The sequence below is a fragment of the Gasterosteus aculeatus genome, chromosome 14, assembly GCF_964276395.1.
Source record: "Gasterosteus aculeatus chromosome 14, fGasAcu3.hap1.1, whole genome shotgun sequence".
In the NCBI taxonomy this organism is placed as follows: Eukaryota; Metazoa; Chordata; class Actinopteri; order Perciformes; family Gasterosteidae; genus Gasterosteus; species Gasterosteus aculeatus.
In genome coordinates, this window is record NC_135702.1 from 2,958,024 (window position 1) to 2,980,810 (window position 22,787).

Sequence of the window (22,787 nt, forward strand, 5' to 3'; positions counted from 1 at the left end):
CCATCAATGGTTTTCGAGGGCCATTATCACGAGTGAAGGAGGAGGACACTGGCTTTTTGGTAAGTATAGAGAGCCGACCGTCCCATAACATCGGGCGCAGGCGCGTAAACGGACGTGTGTTCCCAGCACCGCCGCTGCTTTCACCCATTAAAAACGGCATTTTACTGTGAAAATGGACCTAGTATCAGGATGCAACAAGTTGTCTTTTGAAAAAACTGTGAGCGCATTTAAATTTTTCTCACCCTTGGGACATTTTCAGCGTGTTGGAACTGGAACTGTACAGATTGCAAATAATTATAACTCTACCGAGCTGTTAATTCAGGAAGCAAAATAGGTCAAATGAATTGTTTTAAGGCCGACAGTCTACTGCGAGTAGTACTGCCTCTTACACCTTAGATAATGCATCTCAAGTGAATATCAAGAACACTCAAAGAGCTGCGACTGGAAAAAGGCATGAAGAGTTAAATCCACAGTGAAACGTTTCTGAAGCTGCGTTTTCAGTTTAACCGGTGAATAACCGTTAAAACGCCTTCAGAAAAGAGTTGGTCCCAGATCCATCTGGCGATGGATTCAAATATGCACACCAGTCGTAAGAAAAGATTAGAAAACAAGATAAGATGTGTAATCTGAGGTACTTAAAGAACAAAGACTCCTGTAGAATTACCAACATTTCTTTGCTCCACCCGGAAGGGATAAAAAAACGCTAAGACGGAGCCCCACATGAACCATTTGCCAACTGCTCTCTATTTAATGTGCGCGTACATTCAGAGGAGTGTGTCGGCCGCTTAATCTCTCCACCCACACACACACACACACACACACACATCTTCTCAGCGGGTCTTTTGTGAAGACTTCTAACAAACAGCCGGGGCGAGGATAAACAAACCGAGCCACCAGCTCCTTTGGAGGAGCGATCCACCTTCCTCTCCACTGTTTGAGCGCTTTTACTCTAAACCCACGTCTGCAGACACCAACGTTCACAAGGTCAAGTGTGTCGCTCTTGCATCTGCCCCCCCCGGGGGTTTCAGACGCACGTCAGTGGCTTGCATCAACTTTGGTTTTTAATGAAGGGGTTGTGGGAGAGAGAGTCTGTGTAGGAAAGCGCTCTGCTTTCACAGCAACGCCTCTGACTGGTCACATCGTGGGGAGTTGGGCCAGTTTTATCACCTCAAAAAAAACAAAAAAACAGGGGGGGATCTGATCATACAGTGCAAATCTTTTATTACTCATAAAGATATATTCTCACAAAAAAATAAATTTTATACAATATACTGTACAATCTATCTTTACATAGGTGGCATACAAAAAAAAGCTCCTTCGGGTATTTATCACATGGTGAAATATAACATTTGAGTGATTTACAAACATACAAGTGTGCTGAATTGGATTAATTTGCGCAGGCCAGAAGGTTCCGTGTTGCGTATAAAAGCCCCACATGTTAGTTCAAGGAGAAACGACGCAGAAGCCTCCGTCCAGCTTCCCTCGGCCCCTTTCAGATGCATTTGCTTAAAACCAAAATGGTGGTCAGAACGTTCAGCAAAGGAGTCCGAAACGGCGCCGAGCCGCCCGAGTCCTCCGCGTACTGATAATCCCCCTGGTCGACGTAATAGTCGTCGCCATCGTCCTCGGCGTCCGAGAAGCCGCTTCCCGCGAACCTCTCGGCCGGGTCGGCGCAGAAGGTCTTCATGCTGACTTTGATGTACTCGCAGATGTTCCTCTCCGCGCCGTCGCACTCGCACGTGTCCAGCTGCCGCGCCTTCGGTATGGCGCGCATGCCGGCGATGACCCGGCGGCAGCCGTCCGAGCACCGCTCGCCGCCGAACAGCTTGCGGCAGTGGAACAAGTAGTCCCTCATGGCGGAGCCGCACGGCTGGTCCAGCTCGCACTGCCGCCGGGCCTCCGTGCAGCCCACGGTGCTGGTGCGCGGCAGGCACGGCTCGATGGCCTCCTTGGTGGCGCGGCACACCGGGTCCACGACGCAGTCGCAGTCCTCCAGAGCCGGGCCGCTGCGGGTCAGGTTGAGCTGAATGAGGGACGAGATGCAGTGGCTGGGACACTTCCTGCGCTCCCCGCCGAGGACGGACGCGCAGGCGTAGAGGTACTGGTCGTACGCGTAATGGCACTCCGGCTCTCCGTGGCACTTGAGGATGGCTTTCCAGCAGACCAGCCGGCGGCCGTGGGGAGGCGACGCGACGCAGAGCCCGACGAGCAGGACCCACGCCGCGCTCATCAGAACCGCCGTCCGACCCATCAGTACGGCAGGACTTGCCGTGTCCCGGAAGAGCGAGTCTGGAGAAAGTTGGACTTCATGCGGGCTTCCGTGGCTCCATCGCGCTGCGTCACACCGGGGATCCTCCCGGACGGTTTCATACCCTGGAGGTCAGCGGACGATGCCCGCGACGAGCGAACGTCTCCGGTGTCGGAAGAAAACGCGAGAAGAGTTTGTTTCTTGGAGTCAGTCCGGTTCCGGAGACTCTCGCGCTACTTCGGAAACCCACAAAGACGCGTTATTTTGCGTCTTTTTGGGGGATATCACAAAACTTTTTGCCCCCCCAAAAAGAGGTATCCTTGTGCCCGAAGTCGCGCATCCAACTCCGCCTCCGACCCGCATCCACCCGAGCTGCAGCGGCTGTGAGGCGGAGGCGGGGCGGCGATGCGCGCACCAGGTTCCTGCGACGACCCTGATTGGTCCGACAGGCCGTGACGCAAGAAGCTGTTTTCAAACGGAAGTACGTAAAGAGATTTTTTTTAAAAAAAACTTTTTATTAACTTCTTAAAGAATGAATTGAAACGTTCATGTACACATCACAGCTGTTTTTTTATTATTTCTATTTAATTATTTGAGTCCATCTGCTTTATAGCTGTTGAGATCTTTAAGGCTAAAAGTGATGCTCTCATTTAAAGAATTCTACTTTAATATTCCAAAACACAAAACCCACTGAAGGCACGAAAAGTAAAAGTTTCTTTATGAATGTAGTATTAATGGTCTATAGGCAAGTGATTATTCAAATTCTGCTAGGATTTGTATTAATTAACTGATAATGTGCCGAGGTATCCGCACATAGAAATCCTCTAAGTTGCACTCAAGCATCTCCCGTCGATGACTTTGTTTCTGGCTCCCGGATGGTTTCTCACACCTGCACGCGGCGCCTCCTTGGAGCACGCCGGGACGTCGTCGCCTCCCTCGCAGCAGGAGGAGACGACAGCTGCTGCAACACGCGCGCGCCGCTCCCGTCTCGCAGCGTTCCGCCATTAAAAACACACCCAGCCTCGATTACCAGCTACGACGCCGGCGAACCCGAGCGCCCTGCAGACATTTGCACACACACACACACACACACACGCCAATAAAGGCATGTCGGCCTGGAGGTTTATGAGGTTTCCAGAGAAGGAGCTGCGAAAGCACCACAGGCCTTCACGCGGGATAAGTAAAACAATAAAAACTGGCCTTTTTTTTAGTGTGAGCAGTGGTGTGAGATGCTAATGACCCCATTCTTTACCTTCTGCTAAGGGCCTGGAGAAAAAAAAACGAAGTGCGAGGAGGAATAACAACTTCGGGCCGTGTAAACAAACAGCGAGTGCGTCAGTCGGGGGCCTCGAGGGGGCAACAGAGAAGAAAAGCACTCAGTCGCCCCGGGGTAGCTGTGTTCGTCTGACCCCCGTCGCACCAGCAGATCTGACAGCTCTCAGGGGGACCCTCACACCCCCCTCCGCCCCCCGCCACCTCCCACACTCCAATTAGAGAGATTAGAGAGGAGTCAAGACAAGTGCAGAAGAGTTTCATAGCCAAAGAACCCAAAACAGCCCCCCACCCTCCTACACCACCTCCTCCTCCTCCTCCAGCTGGCATACCAGAGCAACAGGACGACTGCAGGCTCAGTTTAGAGCGACATCAAAGGTCAGGGAAAGCCCAAACGGTGGGCTGCTCAAGGGTCTCCGCGCAGAGAGGCCGCACAGCGCCCGTCCCTCCAACAACCAAAACTGGAGAACGCACGCCGGCCGCAGTTGCATTTCTCTTTTAAGGAGGCGTTCACACCGCGGAGCAGAACCAACATCCCATCGGCGCTGGATGGCGGCCAGATGAGAACAACGGCCGGATTGAGCCGAGCCAGTAAGCCGTGCGTGATGGAGCGGGCAGCTGCCCTCACTCACACGCTCCACTCGTGCAAACCAAACCTCTCCGATTGCTCGGAGGTAAATGTGCGCGCCGGCGTCCTTTGCATTCCTCGTGAAATCGGCTGGTTCCTGCATGCGGCCGTTCACGGCGACTTGCACATAACAGTGTTTCCAGAATTGGAATGCGGTTCCCCAGAGTGGATTCGTAAATACTCACGCAGAGACAGACGTGCTCTTCAGTTTGTCTCCACTGCTGTCAGAAGTCATTAGACGCAAGCTGCAACGCCAGAATACTTTGTATTCAAGTGCTTTCAAGCCCGTAGAGAGGCCGAGAGAGAGGGGGGGGAGAGAGAGGATGGAGGGGAGGGAAAGGAGTCAATATTAAAAAAGTGTTTTTGCTGCCTGCACTTTTTTCCACTTCTCTGTGGCTCATGGAAACTTCTCATGTGTCCGTCTGACATGCGGATCCTTTGTCCTCGCTCGGTTCACATTACAGAGGAGTTTATAGGTTTTCACAACGTCGGTCTGCAGCGAGTCTGCGGTGAATCAGCCACACGGCACCGCAGGGATTCGGTTTTTCTGGAATGAGTTTGTGTGTTTTTGGTGACGCTGTGAAGTCAGAGCAGCAACAGTTGTTTTCAGCTTTTGGGGGCTCTGCGGTTACACAAGAGGCTACGCGACCAAGGGCGCTCCTTTGTCTGTCTTTTTGTTGTGCGCTGTATCGACATTTGGTATCCAGATACCCGCAGAGGATCGATCTGACCCACTTTAGTGGCATTCTTAGTTCCAGGGCGATGCTTTCAAATGTCCGCCCGTCTCTCTATTCTAAGGATTTCCATGTAATCGGGTTGACGATCACCTCGAGAGGGACATTTAGCATTTAGCTGAGCAGCGTCTTTCTCTCTCTCCCGGTGTTGAGAGCACACTGCCGGCTGTTATCACACCAAAGATGTTTTGGGCTGGTGCCACATGTTCTCGGAGGGAAGCGTCCGTAGGGGAGCACAGCCACAAGTTCAAACACGGGTCCGGTGTGGCTGAAAAGTAGCCAAAGAGGCCTCGGGAATGTTCCCGACTGGTGAAGCCCAAAAGATTGCTCGGCGGTGCGTTACGAGGATGAACAGATCGATTGTTTTTTTTTAGTTCTCCATTAGCGAGGCCTCGTAGATTCCTTTGACATGTTTTTCCAGGGCAGATTAATGCCGCGGCAGGAAGTAAACCTGGATTACATTACAAACAGCCAGAGTGGATTTTGTTTCACTCGAGGATCTTGCAGGAAAGCAGACGCAGGGCCGTTGAACAGATCAGATAGTTAAACCTCAGACAGGAGGTAGACGCTGGCGTCGCGATAGCGGGTGCCGTAGTCGATTGATGACTCTGGCAGTAAAACCTGTGCTGTCAGAAGCAACGCTGAGCCCTGCAGTATAGAAACACAGGGGTCTGGTAACGATAAGATAACGGAGCCATTTCTCTTCAAAGGGGGGGGGGGGGGGGGATAATAAATTCCCCCAGAGGTAAAAGGAGGAGAAGGAGGAGAAGGAGCTGTTCTGGAATGAAAAGAGAGGGCAAACAGGAGAGAGGAGGGGGGGTATGAAACCTAACTGCTCTCTCCAAACTCTGATCACGTCTCTCTACCCAGAGGATATATCGCTCCTCAGAGACAGACATGCCCCCCCCCCACCTCCCCCCGACCCCAAAACAAAGGAGTCATTGTTCACGAGATCGAGGCCGCTGAAAGACGTGGCGAAAAAAAGACAACCAAGCATCCACATTACAGGAGGCGAAGGGGGCAAAGGAGGTACGCCGTGTCGATGGCGATCGCACTCCCCGGATCCCGGAGGAAGAGATACGGCGCTCGACTCAGGAGGCTCCTTCGTCGAGCTTTAATCCGCCGCCACGTCGTGTTGATGTCAATGAATGCGGACGGTTTGGTGTAATGACTTTCGCCGACCACAAAGTGTGGCGAGATGTGACGAGATGATCAAAGGCCTTTCGTATAGGTTATAAAATTAGGCCACACGAGGCGGCGACTTCCGGGGTCTGAATAAACTTGCCTGCAGGGTGCGCTCTGGGGCGGGGCTACCTTTTGATTGACAGGTTGAAACAAACAGGTTTGTAAAGAATCTTAGAACTTTAACCCTTTCACAGGAAGAGCTTCCAGGAAGTACACTTTAACATTTCAGCAGCCGTAAAGGCATTTGTTTGTGTCATTTCGGTTTTTGCGGAAAAAAAAGGCCCAAAAAACCAAGATGGCAGACGCCAAGATGCTGAGCTCTGGGCTTCAAAACCTTACTTCACGAACCGATGGGTGACGCCAAGGAGACGACGTCCACTTCGTGTGGCGAGTCAAAGGCCACAGCCAGCGGCCCGTTAGCTGAGCTTGGCAAAAAGTGGCCCGCGTAGAAAGAGGTGATGTTGTTTTCTTCAGACATGAGATACTTTAGTCGGAGCTGGAAGGGATCATTGGACGTTTGCCTCATCCACGTACGCACACACAGTCCCTCGGGGCAGAGCTGCAGAATACATGGTTGCCAGCCTTTCATTTCCTTTGCGCCGCTCTGAAAACTCAGTCGGCGGCATCCGGCCAGAGCGAGGCACATTTGTGAGCTCGATCTTTGAGGCGTAGCTGCTGTTTCAGGAGAGAGAAAATGAGATGTGACCCGGGGCTTCGCTGGCATTCAACTGGGGGGTGGGTGGGGGGGGGGCTGTTTGAAAAGCACGGGCCATCGAGGAGACGCGTATCATTCCAGCGCGCTGCGAAAGACACATAAAGAACCGCAGAGCTGTATCACATGTGAAGAGCGACAACTCCAGAGATCTTCCTTTGTTATTCTGCATTCCCATTAATGTGGATGTAGAAGTCTGTGAAGTCTGGTGGTTGAATTCCTCCCACACATATTATACTTACTGTTCCTAAACTTTAATAGACACACATCCTGCAAGTGGAAAAGACTGCGGTGGCCAGAGGCTGCCACGGGGACAGTAACCACATGCTCTTAATCTAAACACACCACCCGGTGTCAGGCGCGGCACCGGCGGTGGTCTGGTCCAACTGTCCTGATCCGTGACACCGGGTTACCAGCCCGCTGTATTTGATTACAACGCGGATGAAACAAGAGGAAAGATCGATTTCGTGCGTATTGATTGGAGGCTATTTTTGCAGATATTTAATACAACATCAAATGCGAAACTGAGAGAAGTAACCGAACCATCTTGGTGCAGCGAAGGCGAGACTCAAGAGAGAAAAAAGCTTTGACTGTGGATGTGGAAATACAATGATGCAGTCTTGTGGTGTGAGGAAACTTGGACTGCTGCTTCCAAAAGAATTGAAATATGTATTTAGTTGGAAGTCGGTGGGGGGGGCAGAATCGGGGATGCGTCAGGCACAAATATGGGTCGTTTCTGGGCGAACGTTGGGGCAGTATTTGGATTAGCAGTCCGCTGCAGTCAGGGTGGTCCGGGATGCAGAGTTTATTCTGAATTTAAACACAGGCTCTCAGTCTGCCTACTGTCACCGTGCTGAGGAAAGCCACGCTGACGAGTTAAACAAGAGGACGGTGGAGCTAATGTGGAGTCTGGTGACTGACAGAAAGAATCGAGTTCACCGCGTAGAAAGATTAAACTCAAACTCTTTCCGCGGGTGAAAGTCAAAGAAGGTTTCGCGTCGGTCGTTGCAACCCGTCACCCGCCCTCCTCTTAACTGCCGAAAACAAGGAGGACGTCGAGTAAGCCGGCGGCTGCAGAGGGGAAAGGAAACAGAGCCTGTCTGGACACGGCTGGATATCAGAGACGAGACGAGAACAAGGCGGCAGGTACTGACCTGTCCCGGTAGACGGAAACAAAAGGGACGAGACGGCAGAGCAACCACCGACGTGTTGCATCACGTATCCCATCAAGTTGGCAGAGGCAGTGATTGTTTGATTAATACTAAAAACAGCCTCCTTTTATGAAATTAATTCTGCTTTTCTGAGTCAAATTAATAGTTGGAATAAATGCAGCAGAAGTGCCTCTCTTAAAACACACACACACACACACACAGTAGCGAGGGCAAAATAAACAGGCTGGGTTTTGCTTTTCCTGTTAAATCTAAATATTGACTCAGTAACCCATAATCATACACAGTGGGAACAAGATGGAAATAAACAAAGGGGCCTGTAACGTAAAGTGTTGGCGTGTCTCGTGGGCACTGAGGCCCTTGAACGCCGACGCCGATAAATGCACGTGAAAGGGAGGAAACGGTTAAGTTTTTACTGAATACCAGACGATGTGGATCCCATCCAACGCGCTGGAGCTCCATAAATCGGTTTATGTTTTCTAGAAAGACAAAGAGGTCCGTTTGCGCGCCCGAGGCTTTAGTTTCTGATCGTACATCTGCCATCAATTCACATCATTCGCGTGACTCATATGCAATATTCTAAAGGGCGCAGGCGGCCAAGATGTCAGTTATAGAGAAACGGGGAAAGAGAAGTTTCCAAATGACATCAGCAGCCAGAGATCCACACAACTGTGGGATTTTCGAGCTGCAGCGTCAAGACTATTTTTCTCCTCCTTCGCTGAAAGCCCACGGACCACAAAGACGTCGCTCCTGAATAAACCGCGGCGATAGCACGCCGTTTGACTCCTTCCCGTCCTTTATGGCCACCGGGTGGGACGGTGTGTAAATGTCCCGTTACCCCCTCGGCCCGATAGAAAGAGGCCCGTACCGTTTAGGGCGAACGGGCTGCGGTGTTTTTTGTTTTATTTTGAAAACTCACAAAGAACAGCAGCATCTTGTCATCAGCCTTTAATTTAAAAAATACAGGGTGTCTACAAATAACACTTACAGAGGCCATAATGGATTAGACACATACAGGCTGTTTAGGCTCAGTGGGGCTCCAGGTTCCTTCATCGGTTGAGGGAATGAGGAGAAAGCACCAAACAATGAATGTCCACATGGAGCCTCCCGTCGTCCTGCTTCACGACGTTCAGCGCAAACCTGCTGAATTCAAAAGTAGAACTATACATTATTCCAGGCAGACATATAAATATATATATATATATATATTTGGGTGAAGGCGGATGAATAACGGGGTTGGATACCTCATTTGTGATGCTTTTTACAGATGGAAATGTACTCCTGCACGTCATCGGGGGACCCCAGGACGATGGGAACCCGCTCGTGGATGTTGGTGGGCTGGATGTCCAGAACGTTCACGGATCCCGTGGTGGCCACGCCCCCCGCCTGCTCCATGATGAAGGCCATGGGGTTGCATTCATACAGCAGCCTCAGCTGTCAAAGGCACGCACGCGCGGGAGTGAGAAGGCACGTCTTCGATCGCGCGTCGGATGATGACGTATGCAAACCCGTCCGCGCACCGCTCACCTTGCCCTTGGGACTCTTGACGTTAGCGGGATATAAAAAGATCCCTCCGTACACCAGAGTACGATGCACATCAGCTACCATGGAACCAACGTATCGGCTGCCGTACGGAGCAGAGCCATCCTAGGGACACGAACGTGTGATGAAGAATTGATTTTATTCACGGGACAGTAAGCCAGCTCCTTTTTTGTTTGTAATGACGGCCGCGTATGACCACATTATGACCACATTATCCACATTATGACCACATTATGACCACGTTATCCACATTAGGCCTTTGCAAAGTGGCCGTTACCTCTGGGAATTTCTTCTTTTTTAAGTACTCGGTCACGTCCGGGTAGAAATGCTGTGCATATCCTTCGTTCAAGCTGTAGATCTTTCCCCTTTTCTTGATCTTCACGTCTCGGTCCACCAAGATGAACTCACCAATTGACTGAAAGAGAAATGCGTGGAGAAGATGAATACAGAATGAAAGACAGAAACCAGCTGCAATAAGGAGCAGTCGCAGTAACAGATAACTCATTTATCACCTATCACAAAAACCTTCGACTTACGGGGTCTAGCATGAAGCAGTTGACTCCCTGACCAGTGGACAGCACCATCATGGTGGCGCTGCCGTACAGAGCGTAACCAGCAGCCACCAGGTTCCTGCCGGGCTGCAGAGCATCCTTCTCACAGGGTTCACCGTCCGTGGTCTACGAACAATGGCACGCCAACGAGTTCAGGGCCACACAACAAAGTGACGGGGTATGAATTGTATGATTTGTAAAATGATTTGCTCATAAGAACATCAGCGTTTTTTAAAATAACGTCGTCGCTAACCTTCTTGTAGATGGCGAAAATTGTCCCAATGGAGACGAGGCAGTCGATGTTTGAGGATCCATCCAGGGGGTCAAAGCACACGATGTACTTCCCCTGTGTGTTCGAGAACAAATGTCAAAGCGGCAATAATAGCAGAGAGCTTTAATAAAAATTTAAAAAAAAGACCACATGCCTGCACGGACGTGCATGCATGTGCACGCAGATGTACGTACCCGCTTGTCTGGTTCCACGATGATGGCCCTCTCGTCTTCCTCTGACACCAGCACGCAGGAGGTGAAGGACGACTTGATCATGTTGATGACCAGGTCATTGGACAGGATGTCCAGCTTCTTCACCTGGTCCCCCGTCACGTTGGTGCTGCCGGCGATGCCGTACCTTCCCGACAGAGGAAATCAGGGATCAGAAGAAAAAGAGCCGTCTGTTCTGACACGTGGAGGAAATCTTTTAATCCCTTGTAAACCGAGAGAAATGTTTTGTTATTTTGGTTAAAGCCCCTGAGAAAGGAATGAAGGGGTTCATTATCTCCTTGACCCATTCCGCCCCGGGGGAACACACACAACACTTGACAACTGATTTTTATGTCTGACAGCATGTAGTTAAAAAAAAAACCACTACCTGGATATCGATTCCTACTAATAATTACACAAAAGCATGAGAAAGTCATCACATGACAATAACAACTTTTATCGACTCTAAACGTCTTATAGGCTTAAACTATACCCCCCCCCCTACTTATTTAGGTGTGCACGTGGATGAAGTGAAAAGGACTCACAGGTTAGCGATCCCGGCCTTCCTGACGGCGGTGGAAATGGCTTTGACGGCGGTGCAGATGGAGTTGATCAGGTTGGTGAGCTCACCGGTTCCCTGGGCCTTCCTGCCCTCCTCCAGGACAAACCTGGTGAGGGTCTGCACGTCGGTGTCGAAGGCTCCTCGGTCGGACATCGTGCGGTCAGGCGTGGGATCGGGACTGGGACCTAATGGCTGAAGCAGGCGAGGTGAGCGTGGAGCCAAAGTTAAAAAGGTGGACTCTAGAACGGAGATAGGGGAAGGGACGGGGGGGTGTAGCTCTTCTGACCAATCACACGTGTCCTTTGCACACCGTCAGGAGTTGGTTTGATCACTTCTTTAACTGTGGGTTTAAAGGGCAAAGTGCAAAGATAGTGGTTTGTTTTTTAAAGCAACAATGGTCACAGCTTGATTCAATGTCCTGTTCACCTTCATTACAGCTTTCGTGTTGTTGGGGATTTTCCGGTCTGTACTCTTCTGCAAGAAGTGAGTGGTCGACTGATGTTTAACAATTTGATCTTGTTTAACTTCATGATGCAGAAGTGCGTAATTATTCCAAAAGCTTCCAATGTTTTCATGGTTTACACAGCACTACATTCATCACCTAGCCTAATTCCTATTTCCTTACATTGCCTCGACGGCCATTATCAATACCACTTTCATTAGAGCAAGCTGCAAAACGGTAAATGAAAATGAGATGGATTCAACTCTTTTATTTCCATGCAATGAACCCCTTTTGGAACAGAATGGTGCACAGGTTGCAGTAGATATGTCCGACCAGCACTATAACATCCCTTCTGTGCATGATCCTGAAGAGGAGTAAAGTTCAAATGGAGGGAGTCATTGTCCTCGCTGACTCTACCTGATTGGATTGACCACTATTAATAAGATAAAGGCTGATAAAGGTAACAGACAGAACCATTCAAAGTGCATGTTGTCTCTGTCGCAGTGCGTCTCCGTCTGGGACACCAACACAGAGGGGTGAAAGGTCTGCGCACTTACAGCGTAAGCCTACGTGAAAAAGGGCCGAAGAGCTGAACTTTGAACCAAACAAGATATCCGGCGTGATAAAAGTGTCCACCGTGAGCATGATGGTTAACCACACACCGCTTACCTTTTCAGGTTAATGATAACCATCCAGCTGCAAAAACAGAACATCATGTGAGAGCAACAAACGCACGCACGCACAACTGATCACAACACACACACACACACACACAATAATTAAAGTACAACGTACACATGCTTTGTCTTGGCTATTTGGCTCAAACGTGCCATGTAGAGATTTAGTGTGGTTGTTTGGTGTTGGGTGCAAGATGTCTTTCTGCACTTTGTCCACATGGTGTCGCTGTGCAATTTACAAGCCGCTGAAAACAAATGACGTGTGAGCAAAAGAGGGGCAGCAGGCCATTTCCTGCTGGTAACTCTGCTCAATTGTATTAAAAAGCAGTCACTTCATTAACTAAACGTCGGCCATCACGTGGACAACTGTAGGATGGTCAAATTATTTGTTGTCATTTGATACCATCATGTAATTTGTGGAATACTGTAGTCAAATCATTTTATAGTGTTTAAAATAAGAACATTGGGTAGTTTTATTCAGCTCGTTGAGAGAAAAGTGAATGTAATAAATACTCATGAAAAATTGATATTCACACCAATATAATAAATATAATTGTTATGTTTGCCAAGCCTTTAGCAGTAAAAATACACTGTGAATGTACGTTAAGAGAAACAACACATTCCAAAAAATATAAAAATTCTTGATTATAATTAGTTAAAATATGCAACTAAACCAGCGCTTCATTTGGACAGAAGTCTGCAGAAAGTTGTAAGAAAGTCGCCTCGCAGTCGTAGAAGAGAGGACATCATCAATATTTCACCGCGCTCAACTCATCGCCTGACGGAGCGGCGGCGCAGCTCTGCGCATGCGCAGTAGCTCTCCCACTGCCGCACCGTCAACTCTACAGGAGTTTCACAGACAAATGCGAAATAAACGAGGGAAAAGGAGGAAACACGAGCTCTCTTTAACATAAATGTCCAAACAAAGCCATTCGACCCGTCCCAACTCATACTTTGAGACAATTCTTTTTTTTTTTATCCTTCTACGTTGCATTACCTCCATCTTGCTGCCCCCTTCTCGTGCACAGGTGAGTGACATCACATCGCTTATGAGCTAACGTCAGCTAAAGTGGGGGAAAGCGTGCTGAGAGAAGAAAGTCCGGCCCAACATCCCGTCGTAGGCTGACTGACCACCTGGCTCAGAGACAGAGAACAGGGGAGCAGCCTTTGGAATAATCCACATGAACGGAAATACACCTGTTGGCCACATCTTCATATATACGTGTGTATTTTATGTGACAATCTAGCTCTATTGCCATATTTTGTATTTATTTTCCTTGAACATCGTTGTTCTTTTCTCTAAGTCTCTTGCTGCTGGAACAAACTAACTTCAATTTTAAAACACAACTCTTAATATTCACTACAGAACCAGAAGCTGACGGATCTTTGTGCGTTCTTTGCTCTCCTTCAAACCCCCCCTGTGTGCTGAGGACAGAAGGTGCTGCTTACTGATGAGAAAGTGATACGCCACTGTGATGCGGTGAGGCGCGGTTGTGCATTGCTGTACTTTTTTTTGCAGAATTAACTGTAACCACTCAGGGCCCGTATTGCATTTCCTGTGTGCAAGCATTGTAAGGTCAGCTGTTATTGACTGCTGCACCTGGGCTGAGCGAGGGAGCGACGTAGTACGGCGATGCATCAGCAAGCAAATCGTCCAAATGTGAGTTATATTTGCTTCGTTTTTTGTTTTTTACAGTTCCAACTGGATATAAAATCATTTCTCCGTTGATACTTTGTGAATCACATTCATGGCTCAAGGCAGCTACATCTTGAGAACGGAGTCAGGTACTATTTACTTTTCTTGGTGTGTTCACAACTGGAAGTTGTAATGCAGAAAATATGTCACGTCTTTAGTCATAGTGTATTTAATGAACTCAAAAATTCAACGATTTATGTGTGTTTACCGAGCTGAAATACTTGGGAGATGACTGTGGTCGAGAAAACCTGTGTTTTTTGAGGCATTCTGAGGGAGAGTTGCACAGTAAATTATAGAGTGGGTTCAGTCTATGTGGGGAGACGTAGCATTTGGAGAAAAGCGACTATACTAAAAACAGTGTCCACACAACGGCTAAATCCTCCTCTGTCCCTCCTCCGATGGTGGGACAGCCTGAGGGAGTTTAGAGTCCAAAACGTTTGGAGGTGATATAAAGGAGGTAGACTCGAAAAGAAACGGTCGCTTATGAGAGCGTAACGCTAAGGTAAGAAGAGGGAATACACCAAGAAACTGTATGAGAATTAAGTTTCTAATTTAGTATTGTTGTTTTTGTTTTGTTACTGTGGACCATCCTCAGAAACGCATTGCTATTGTAAATCGAAGTATTTAAGGAGGAGCTTTTCCTAATGTTGTTTTTTTTGGTCACATGCAAGAACGAATATTTCGAGTGCACTCTTTTTTGCATAAAGTAATAAAATATGGTTTTCCACTGTGGTTCTAGCCGGTCAAAACACTGAAAAGTCCGTTCCTAACTACCTGGGGATCGACTATGGCTATCAGTGGGACGTGGACAACCTCAAGTTTGTGAATAATTTCCAGCCCGGCGACACCATTAAGCGTCTAAGCCTTAAGAGGAGGCCCAGGGTGGCCGCCAACAATGAGGAGAGCAAACCGAGTGCCAGTTCCTCCAGCCAGTGGCACTCAGAGGAAGCCTCGGCATCATTAAGCAGTGACGATGCAAGACTTCTCGGCATGTCTTCTTCAACCAGAGGTCGTCCTCCTCTTCCTCCACCACATGGTTCCCCGTCGGATAACAAACCCTGCGGGAATGACGGAGCAGCAGCAGCCTCTCAGACACCTGATGAGTCCAAGCCTCGGCCTGCTGCCAGATCTCTTGCTTCACAAAGACCAAGCCCCGTGTTGGAAAAGACCTCAGTGGAGACCCTCAAACACTCGGATCAGGAGTTGAGCAGGCGGCTTCCGCCTCAGCCGCATCCCCGTCGCCGGCTGGCCAGCTTCGGAGGGGTGAGCTCGCATGGGTCGCGCTCCCCCTTCACTGGCCTGGGCGCATATAATCAGAACAACAACGGGAACAAGCCCGCCGGCTCAGGAAGCGACGTGAATGTCCACCGTAGCTCGTCCATGGGCAGTAGAGGCAGCACGGGATGCCTCAGGCTGGGCGCGCAGAGCTCTGGAAGGACCGCCTCGGTTACGAGTCTCGGCCCCACGCACCTTCAGCACGTCCGTGACCAAATGGTGGTAGCTCTGCAAAGGCTGAAGGAGCTGGAGGAGCAGGTCACGATCATACCCATCCTCCAGGTGAGAATCGCAGTCCTCCAGGAGGAAAAGAGGCAACTGGTCTCCCAGTTCAAGACCCGTGATGACAACGAGGATGCCAAGGATGTGATCTGGAAGAGAGCGCGTAGCGCGGACAACTCTGACATTGAGAACACGGTGAATGTGGAGGAAGGACTCGAGGGCACAATGAGTAGCGACTGCGGTGACCTCAAGGAGTTCAGGGAACTGACCGAGGAGATACACGCACTGGAAATAACCATCAAGAGCGGACATCTGGAAGAGTGGAATGGAAAAGATAGTAAGCTGTTGCTGGACAAAACCATGAAATCAGTCGCAGTTGGAACAGATGAAGATACGGACACAGCGTTGTCTAAACCAAAAAAAGAAAACAAATATGTGCACACTGATCGGGTAGAGATGAGGTCAGTTGGAACGGAAGTATCTGAAGTTAATCTGGGAATTTACACAGAACGGGAAGCAGAGATTGATGCCCAACAACTCATAATCAATGCCTCAAAAGAGAGAATTTGTCAATTAGAAACCCAGTTGAAAGAATCCGCTCTCCAGACCGAGATGAGCCGTCTGAAACTGGAGCTCCTGGTGGCGGGAGCGAGGAACCGAGCTGATAAAGCCTCCTTTGCTAGACCCTCCACTGTGAGCACAGGCACCGAGACAAGGCCTCACACCACAAGCCAGGGAGTTGGCAATCACACAGAGCTCCGAGATGCAAGCACAGGGGACGCCACAGAGGTGAGGACCGTTGGAGTGTCCTGTTGCGGGGCCGAGATGAATAATGTTTGCACAGGACCAGATGTACCGATGAGCCACTGGGAGGTCAGGGAGCGAGTGGAGACCGCGGAGAAGGGCGTGGGGATCCAGGTCTTAACAAACACACAAGGCGTTGGGATGGAGATAAAGTTGTGTGATGCCGAAACCAACACAGAGGCGCCGCAGGAGAAAAGAAAGATTGAGTCTAATTCGGTGGGTTGCGGCGACTGTTCGGTTGACGTGATCATCTGCCGGGCGAAGGAGGTGGTTTCTCAAGGTACCGCCACAGATCAAGTCAAAGGAGTGGATCTGGGAATCATGGCTTCACCCCAGACAGCTTGTCAGCGAAACAACACTGTGTCCTGTTCAGTGTCCCGCTTCACCAACACCCGACACGCCTTCAGCACAGACTCCAGCACCAACACCGTCCTATGTACCCAGAACAAGCACACCAACACCACTCAGGCGGTCACCAGGGCCGTGTCAGTAGGCAACAGGGTCAAAGACCCCAAACCCGCCCCGGAGACCCGTACCGTTGGCGTAGGAACAGAAACTCTGCTGGGAAGTGCCTTTAAACAAACGCCAGGGACAGTCGCCAGGGTAACCCGAGACGCCGGCGTTGGATTCACAAACTTTAAAGAGAATTTCCTGGTGGGGTTGAAAACTCGAAACATGGCCTCCGGACCCTCCCATCTGCCCGACCCCATCAAGACAAGGAGCATCGGCGTGGGGGAGGGGAGGATACGGGATTTGGCGGCTTCGTCCAGCTCACCCGGCCAAACGATACAGCGATCTTCACAGTCCCAATGGGAACCCGGGCTGAACCACTACATAGAGAAGATGCACTGGCTCCTCCGGGAGCACGGGGACCTGCTCACAGAGGACCTCCACGGCCCTCAGAGGGACGGCTTCGCCCAGCAGCGCACTAGCCGGGGAAAGGCCAACGCCGACCTTTCCCGCGATAGCAAGGCGGCAACACAACGAGAAACCGAAGTCTACGCTTTGGATTCTCAGCAGACAGGTAACACCGTGGGTTTAGTTGGCGTGAAAGGTACCCTGGGTTTTATTTAAGTAAGCAGATAGATTGACATGGAGCTTATACGCTGAAAGCATTGCGCGTTTAAGTTGGCTACCATTGGATAGACGTTCAACACCACATAGCTTTCTAAACCGATTCATATTATGTACTGAATGGAAGATCTGTAATGCTGGTACCCTTATCCTCTTCCTCCGCAGTGGGCAGAGAGCTCCAGTCTCCTTCACAACTCTTAGTCGACTCCTCTGACTGTGACAAAGCAAACCAAGCTAAGTCCCAACATGTGGTCAATGATTCAGAAGTGAGAAGAATGATACAGATGTTGGAACAACAGACGTCCTCAGCTGCTCTGCGAGGTAAATGTCGGGCGGGTTTTTGCGCGTCAACGTGTCATGAAGTTTCTTTTCATGAGAAATACTATATGAATTTGGTCAGTGAGAGTTCTGTCTGTGTGAAAGTAAAGTTTTAAAAAAAACATTTCACTCTGTGACCACTAACCTGCTGAGTTTAAACTGGCGTAAAGGGGAAATTTCGGCCTTTTGCTTGGAATGTTGGCTTTCAGAGCGATGCGCTTATAACTTTTGGACGGATATCTGCTTGTGGAGGGCGTCGCGTACCACATACCAGCTTGTGGTTGAGGGTCTGGAGTTGAAAGGCTGAGAGCCGGAGAAACGCCTCGTCTTTTTTTTAAATTAGATTTCATACGAATATATAAAGCACCTTCCAGCCTAGCTTGAACTTGTGGGTTTCTGTATGTTTCTTTAGGAGTGTTATGTTAAAAGCGTAATACGTTGTTTTTCGTTCTTTTCAGACGTGGCTGTGGGGTCTGTAATAAAGAAACAAAACGGAGAACAAGGCTGTAGCGGGAAGAGCATGACGCTCATGAGGGTGACTACGGGGTAATCGTCTTTTATCCAAACCCCTGCTTCAGACTTTGGTCTCTTTAGAACTCGTTCTCAGTGTAACAGCTCCCGTGTTTGGCCCACAGATCATCTCACGAGCTGCCTCCGAGCGAGAAGGCCCACTCTGAGGTATTGGAGAGCAGAAGGAGCAAGAAGTCAAGCGAAGCTTCTCAAGACGGCAGAAAGGGAAAAGGAAATTCCAAAAAGGAATCTAGATGTTCTTCAAAATCACATTCACAGAGGTAATGAAGTGCAGAAGGTTTTTTATGGTTGACTTTTGTCTGAAGCTGACTTTTTTTATTCCTTTCAGGGGCAAGATCAGTGAAACGATGTTTTCTGCTTGTCAAGCTTTGAAGGTTCATCTGAGTGACAGTACTGCTTTATCCAGTGGGGAACTGGTACGTTTTGTTTATTATATTCAGCATTGGAGCCCTTGACAGCCACTGTGTATATGTGTGCTTCCACTGAGCGAGTGTGTAGAAACGCAGAGTGTGTTCAAGTACGCCATTTAAAAATAAGTGGCTCCGGCAATGCATGAAAAACACACAGGAATGTGTTGCGTTTATGAACTTCAAAACAGTGACATTTATTACTTGCAGAGGGTCTTCTCTTGACAATAGTTTGGAATACAAATAGGAAAATCAAAAGCGATTTCATAACAGTGTCACGCTGACCAAATCAAATCATGTGGCAACATTAAAAGTTTCTTTCCACTCTGAATTATGTGGATTTGCTTTTTTAAACGTGCACATTGACGTGTTATTTTCTCTTTCATGTGTTTGTCCCTCGCAGCACGACTGCCTGCAAACGCTCCGGCACGACTGGTTCTCTGTGTCCGGCCACAAGTCAGCGGCTCCGGACACCGTGGCGGATTATTTGTCCGCGTTTCGGTTCATTTCACCGGCGGTTTTGCAACACGTTGCCAACCTGGTCGACGACAATGGCAACACGGCGCTGCACTACAGCGTGTCTAACTCCAACTTCGGCGTCGTCAAGAAACTGCTTGATGCAGGTACAGCGAGACGTTCGGCGATGCGGGTCTCGTGTGTGGACGGGAGACACTCGCTGTGCTCTGCCTAAGCCACCGGGGGGGATTTAGGTCATGTTGTGCTATCGAGGGTGAACAATGAGAGCTTTTTCTTGCATACATTTACCTCTTTGTCTTTTTCTTCTTCCTGGCTAATTGCCCGCAATCACTTCAGGGGTGTGTAACGTCAATCAACAGAACAAAGCGGGATACACGCCCATCATGCTGGCCGCGCTCGCCGCTGTGGAAAGTTATCAGGAGATGAGAGTTGTGGAGGAGCTTTTCGCGGAAGGAGATGTCAACGCCAAGGCCGGCCAGGTCTGTCTCTGCAAAGGTTACCGGAGTCCTGCTGTTTCTGCTTTGTGTCCTCATGTTGCCATGGCTACAACAACAATTTCCGGGCTCTTGATTTTATTAATACAACAAAGTACAAAAAAAGTGTAGTAAAGAAATAGGATTTTGGTGATTTTAGGTGTTGAATTCCTTGGAATTGCCTGCATAGATTTGAATAACATTAATCAGTTTCTCTCTTTTACCCACAATCAGACCAGGAAACTATGGTTGTTACTAGAAAATTGCAAAACCATTAAATGTAAAGTTCCTTTTTTTTTGCTCGTGCACGTCTTATATGATAATGTAATTACATAAGTGAAAAGTTCAGGCGCCATTAACGCTGCCTCCCGCCGTCCAGGCCGGGCAGACGGCTCTGATGCTGGCGGCGAGCCACGGCAGGAGGGACGTGGCGCAGGCGCTCCTGGCACGGGGGGCGGAGGTCAACCTGCGGGACGACGAGGGCTCCACGGCGCTGATGTGTGCGAGCGAGCACGGCCACGCCGACGTCGCCAGGCTGCTGCTGGCGCGGCCGGACTGCGACGCCACCCTGACTGACGGTGTGCGTGAGTCCTCGGCAATGTGTCACCAAAAGCAACACGGCCTTCAGGAATTGGGGGGGGGGGGGGGCAGATTGGGGCAGAAGTTGGGATGTTTAATGTGATCTTTCGGTCTGTGAACGTACAAAGCGCTCGTAGTGACCCGTGGGAGTGCGTGTGTTTGCAGGATGACAGCACGGCCTTGTCCATCGCTCTGGAGGCGGGACACAATGACATCGCGGTGCTCCTTTACGCGCGTGCCAACTTCTCCAGAGGGCAGGCGGGGGTGTGTGGCTCCATGTTCCCTCTCATTCAAACCACACGAGCGGGCGGTTTTAAGGAATACTTTTTTTTTTAAATGTTGTTTACGTGTGTTGACAGGCAGCGGCTCGTCTCGGTGGCTCAACGTCTCCCTCCGTCTCTGGCGGCAGGAATCCGTTTGAATGAGGACAATGGACGCCTCCTGCATCGTCTCCGTGTGGTGATTCTTCGGGGGGGTTTTAGACTTCTGGCTTGCAGACAGTTGACAGAATGTTGACATGCATTTGCATAACACTAATATATCACGGCAGAATGTTTTATTACCAACATACTAGTTTCTTTAATCATTTTATTTGTCTTTGTAAATAATTTATTTTATAATAAGACTGCAAAATACAATGTGGTACAAAAAATACCATCAAGTTATTCAGATTTTTGAGTCAATATGTAAATGATTAAAAATAGATAATACATAAAAGAAGGCATTCTGTCAAATATTTCTTAAAAACAACTTAAAATATATGTTTCTCCTCTTATCACTCAACAACATTCTTTTTTAGTGGAATTTGAAACAATCTTTACTAGTTTCTAGTGTATCTTTAATATACATTTATAGTGGGTTGTACGTTCGTTACATCGATTTCAGTTAAAGTTAGTCCCAAATATATTTTTCCAGTGTACTTCTGCTGTCGACTACAGAAAAAACATTTCCCCGCGTTTCTTGGTATACGTGACTTAACCGATCAAAAGAAACCCGGTGGACCTTCAGCGTGCACTCAATGCCTCTTTCAGCCTCTCAGCATCGCCGATATCACTTTGAATCAGGGACACGCAGTACTCTGTTATGCATCCTGTCTCCGCTTGTTACACTCTTATTTTGCTATTATCGACCATTGCATAAGGTCTATTTCACAAAAGGCCTTACATATTAAACATCTATTCAGAAGAGTGATATAAAATACTTGTTTTAGTTGTCTCTGGGTCCCGACGGCACAAATCCCTGCCTCATCGGAGCGCGTCTGCCTTCACTGATGCTTGCACTCCTTTATATTTAAATTGAATTTCACCTTCGAATGAGCAATGGAGAATTCATAAAACATTCCCAATGTGGCCTTGTGCAGTCCGGACTGTTGGAATTAACATTCCACAAAGGAGCTGGATAGAGAAAAGATAGTTGGGGGAGCGTTTGGGCCGGCAGGTCATTTCTGTGACAGCCCTAAAACAGACACTTCATTTTGTGATGATTTAGATGTTGTGACGAGGTTGATAATCAATAAAATTAAGACATTGTGAACATTGTTGTTGTTTTTAACAAAAGTAGCCATCTGCTCTATTTTGTATTCAGTCATCACATGCTTTTGAGGTCGGGAACATGCAGTGACTTATTGTCTTTGTGTCCTTGCATATGTTTTCTCTGCGGTTTACATTTTGCACATTTCTTGAGTTTTTGAAAGTGAGGCTCGTGCGTGCTGCAAGTTAATGTGTCCCATTACCGGGAGCGATTCAATGTGTGACTGAGAGTACTCTGAGTCATTTCCCAGCAACAGCAATAAAATACAATAATATACAAGGTTCGCCATCAAGATCCTCAGTTGCCATGGTAACAATCAGCAGGTTTGAGCAAGTGGTTCTTGGGAACATAACGCTGAAATGATATATTTCATATTGAGTAGCTGACCAGGGCATTTTACTTTGGCATCCTCTGTGAGCAGGAACTTCATTGCATCTTATAATGAATTAGAGTGTATTTTCCCATAAACAATCATCAAAAGGAAAAGAGCGAACGTAATGCAGGCTGCCGTCACTCCCTCAAACGTGACGGGCAGAAATAATCTCCTCGGTACACCGAGGCAAGAAAGAACTTGCGGATATGCGGAGAGGACTAAAGTTTACAGATGGTGCCTGTTCCATCAGCCTCCGCCCGCGCAGATAGAAGGTCTGACTTCAGATCGAGAGCAGGCAGATAATTATCCCATCAGCTGCAGCACGCCAGCTTATAACCCACTGGGATGCATTCGGAGGCCGTCCCTTCCTCTTCGCCGCTCGCATCATTCTGTGTACGCTACTGCCCAAGTTTTCTCTTCCCCTGACAGGTGTTGTCCATCAAACAAATGTACCTGGACTTTTCTTTCTGGTTAGTTTTTATTGCAGGTTTTTATCAAATGTCAAATCTCAGAGCTGACATTTTCTATTCCAAGATACGTTCCCGTGTATTTGAACCCTGCTGTAAACATCAGAAACAATAAGGCACATATTGGTAAAAGAATATATTACAGAATCCATCTATTTATCAAACGGGATGGTGATGAAATGACATTTAATATTTTTCATTTTATTTGAACGGTCCAGTAACGGCATTCTGAGAGTACACACAGACAGACTGTAAGAGGCTTCAGAATCAACCTTTCATTTTTCCATCGGAAAACTATTTTCTGCTGTGCTTGAAACCATACAGCAAGCAGATGTGTTTGAGTAGCATCCCAAACTAGA

General features: G+C 48.6%; 3 protein-coding genes across 7 annotated transcripts; 1 reads left to right on the forward strand and 2 right to left on the reverse strand.

Annotated features, from left to right (window-relative positions):
* Positions 1 to 1,196: 1,196 nt before the first annotated feature.
* gas1b (growth arrest-specific 1b) lies at positions 1,197 to 2,736 on the reverse strand. The gene has a single exon (XM_040198297.2). The coding sequence runs from the start codon at positions 2,249 to 2,251 to the stop codon at positions 1,493 to 1,495; it is 759 nt and encodes a 252-aa protein (XP_040054231.1). The 5' UTR covers positions 2,252 to 2,736; the 3' UTR covers positions 1,197 to 1,492.
* Positions 2,737 to 8,881: 6,145 nt separating this feature from the next.
* LOC120832018 (fructose-1,6-bisphosphatase 1) lies at positions 8,882 to 11,322 on the reverse strand. Of its 3 annotated transcripts, none has more exons than XM_040198025.2 (8): positions 11,067 to 11,322; positions 10,507 to 10,669; positions 10,295 to 10,387; positions 10,027 to 10,167; positions 9,768 to 9,905; positions 9,476 to 9,595; positions 9,193 to 9,382; positions 8,882 to 9,088 (listed from the first exon to the last, which is right to left on the reverse strand). In XM_040198025.2, the coding sequence occupies exons 1-7, from the start codon at positions 11,234 to 11,236 to the stop codon at positions 9,194 to 9,196; spliced, it is 1,014 nt and encodes a 337-aa protein (XP_040053959.1). In that variant the 5' UTR covers positions 11,237 to 11,322; the 3' UTR covers positions 8,882 to 9,088; position 9,193. The 3 variants fall into 3 exon arrangements, with proteins under 3 accessions (XP_040053959.1, XP_040053958.1, XP_040053960.1); XM_040198024.2 differs by having other exon boundaries at positions 8,882 to 9,091; positions 11,067 to 11,321; XM_040198026.2 differs by having other exon boundaries at positions 8,882 to 9,109; positions 11,067 to 11,321.
* A 1,684-nt stretch (positions 11,323 to 13,006) lies between these two features.
* Positions 13,007 to 21,591, forward strand: LOC120832016 (KN motif and ankyrin repeat domain-containing protein 1). 3 transcript variants are annotated; one of them, XM_040198022.2, is made up of 13 exons: positions 13,007 to 13,424; positions 13,569 to 13,682; positions 13,899 to 13,987; positions 14,638 to 17,223; positions 17,439 to 17,594; positions 18,050 to 18,137; positions 18,227 to 18,382; positions 18,451 to 18,538; positions 18,933 to 19,152; positions 19,343 to 19,485; positions 19,859 to 20,059; positions 20,224 to 20,322; positions 20,418 to 21,591. In XM_040198022.2, exons 3-13 carry the CDS (start codon positions 13,951 to 13,953, stop codon positions 20,481 to 20,483), a joined length of 3,840 nt encoding a protein of 1,279 aa, XP_040053956.2. In that variant the 5' UTR covers positions 13,007 to 13,424; positions 13,569 to 13,682; positions 13,899 to 13,950; the 3' UTR covers positions 20,484 to 21,591. The 3 variants fall into 3 exon arrangements, with proteins under 3 accessions (XP_040053956.2, XP_077945011.1, XP_077945012.1); XM_078088885.1 differs by having other exon boundaries at positions 13,088 to 13,230; XM_078088886.1 differs by lacking the exons at positions 13,007 to 13,424; positions 13,569 to 13,682; positions 13,899 to 13,987 and adding an exon at positions 14,258 to 14,400.
* Positions 21,592 to 22,787: the final 1,196 nt, after the last annotated feature.

What these genes read in the sequence shown, in the direction of transcription:
- gas1b (XM_040198297.2), bottom strand. Translation starts at nt 2,251, where the DNA reads ATGGGTCGGACGGCGGTTCTGATGAGCGCGGCGTGGGTCCTGCTCGTC.
- LOC120832018 (XM_040198025.2), bottom strand. Translation starts at nt 11,236, where the DNA reads ATGTCCGACCGAGGAGCCTTCGACACCGACGTGCAGACCCTCACCAGG. An exon ending in TTTTCGCCATCTACAAGAAG is followed by an intron (nt 10,168 to 10,294) that starts GTTAGCGACGAC and finishes CATTGTTCGTAG; the next exon opens with ACCACGGACGGTGAACCCTG. An exon ending in AAAAGAAGAAATTCCCAGAG is followed by an intron (nt 9,596 to 9,767) that starts GTAACGGCCACT and finishes TCGTGTCCCTAG; the next exon opens with GATGGCTCTGCTCCGTACGG.
- LOC120832016 (XM_040198022.2), top strand. Translation starts at nt 13,951, where the DNA reads ATGGCTCAAGGCAGCTACATCTTGAGAACGGAGTCAG. An exon ending in CAAGAAACTGCTTGATGCAG is followed by an intron (nt 19,153 to 19,342) that starts GTACAGCGAGAC and finishes CAATCACTTCAG; the next exon opens with GGGTGTGTAACGTCAATCAA. An exon ending in ACGCCACCCTGACTGACGGT is followed by an intron (nt 20,060 to 20,223) that starts GTGCGTGAGTCC and finishes GTGTGTTTGCAG; the next exon opens with GATGACAGCACGGCCTTGTC.